The 1,271-nt window shown below is 36.5% G+C and overlaps 1 protein-coding gene across 1 annotated transcript in view; it reads left to right on the top strand.

Annotated features, from left to right (window-relative positions):
- The window catches only part of dennd3a (DENN/MADD domain containing 3a), a gene marked incomplete in the record, with an annotated part of 21,904 nt that overhangs the window by 2,243 nt on the left and 18,390 nt on the right, over nucleotides 1–1,271 (top strand). Inside the window, 1 exon segment of the mRNA XM_014009271.1 lies at nucleotides 1,042–1,140. Coding sequence (XP_013864725.1) covers nucleotides 1,057–1,140 — 84 coding nt within the window.

Raw genomic sequence — 1,271 nt, 5'->3', positions numbered from 1 at the left:
CGACTCATGCCGTTGTTTTGTCACATCTGTAAAACTCAGCAGTTTGTGTGGGAAACTTTCATTAGTCATGYTTTAAGCATAAATTGCTGAGGCATTTCTGCAGTTTTAGTTTCCATTGTTACGCTCTGTATGATTTAGTAGAGTTTATTTCAGAACAGTAAAATTTTAAAATGCGTCATTTTGTTGCAAGTTGACTAAAACTATGATCTGTGTTCCCAAAATGAGTCAGAATGAGCTCAGGATGCAGCGCAAAAATGTTGATTTTTGTAAAAATTAGTTAATAAAAAACAAATTTTACAAACCCTGTAACTAAAATATCATAATTTCTCTAATCTTTCTTTTCAGTTGAAGGTTTTTAATAGGTACAGTATGTCTTCAGAAAAAAAACTTAATTTTTTTTTCTTTGAAATTTGTCATTTTCTTCCAGCTGTCGTAGAGTGCCGGGAAATCACTTAATTTGGGATTCCCCTTTTTAAATATAGGGCTGTAATTCCCAATGACATCACTCCAGACCAATTAAAACATTAGTTCTCACACCAGACCTCTGGTAAACAAAACTAACTTGTTGCCAGACCATGTAATAAACTACATACTGTAATGTTTTGAAACTTTTGCGATGGAGAACAAATCGGGAAAATTTTGCAGCAGGGATCAAAATTTTCTGCTCATTTAGAAATTTGCAAAAGCTTTGTATGCTTTCAGTCACAGCTCTTCAAAGAGAAATTCAGATTGGCCCGTCAGCACTTTACAGAAACCGATTAGGATGAAAATCACACTGAACACATCTTTTCCTCGTTAATGTGCAACACCGGTTCCAGCTGTTTTCCAGATGGAACTTGCTTAAATTATATTGTGCCAAAATATCACAGAGATTGCAGTAGTTTGGTGGTCAGAGCCACGGTCTTTAGGCTGTAGGTTTGARTCCAGGCTGCGTCAGGAGGGGCACCCTGCAYAAAGTCTTTCCAGTGATGCCGCTCGCTGTTGTGATCCTCAAAGCAACGGAAAGAAAAACCATATTGATGCCTTTTGTGTTTGTGGCAGTGTGTGTCCTCTGACATGATGGCAGAGCTCCCGTCTGGGCTGCTGGAGGCCTGTGTAGTGGTGGGGGCTTCCAGTGATAAACTTCGAGATGTACAACAAGTAAGTATATGTAAAAACAAACTAATAAGCAAAATCACTTGTTTATTAAATAAAAATAACGTTTCTTTTTTTTGTCACTTCAGTAGAAAACAAAACTAAATATTAGTTTATTTAGTTTATTTATTTCTTCA

This window comes from Austrofundulus limnaeus, unplaced genomic scaffold, assembly GCF_001266775.1.
Source record: "Austrofundulus limnaeus strain Quisiro unplaced genomic scaffold, Austrofundulus_limnaeus-1.0 Scaffold56, whole genome shotgun sequence".
NCBI lineage: Eukaryota > Metazoa > Chordata > Actinopteri > Cyprinodontiformes > Rivulidae > Austrofundulus > Austrofundulus limnaeus.
This window is presented reverse-complemented; position numbering and strand designations above follow the sequence as displayed.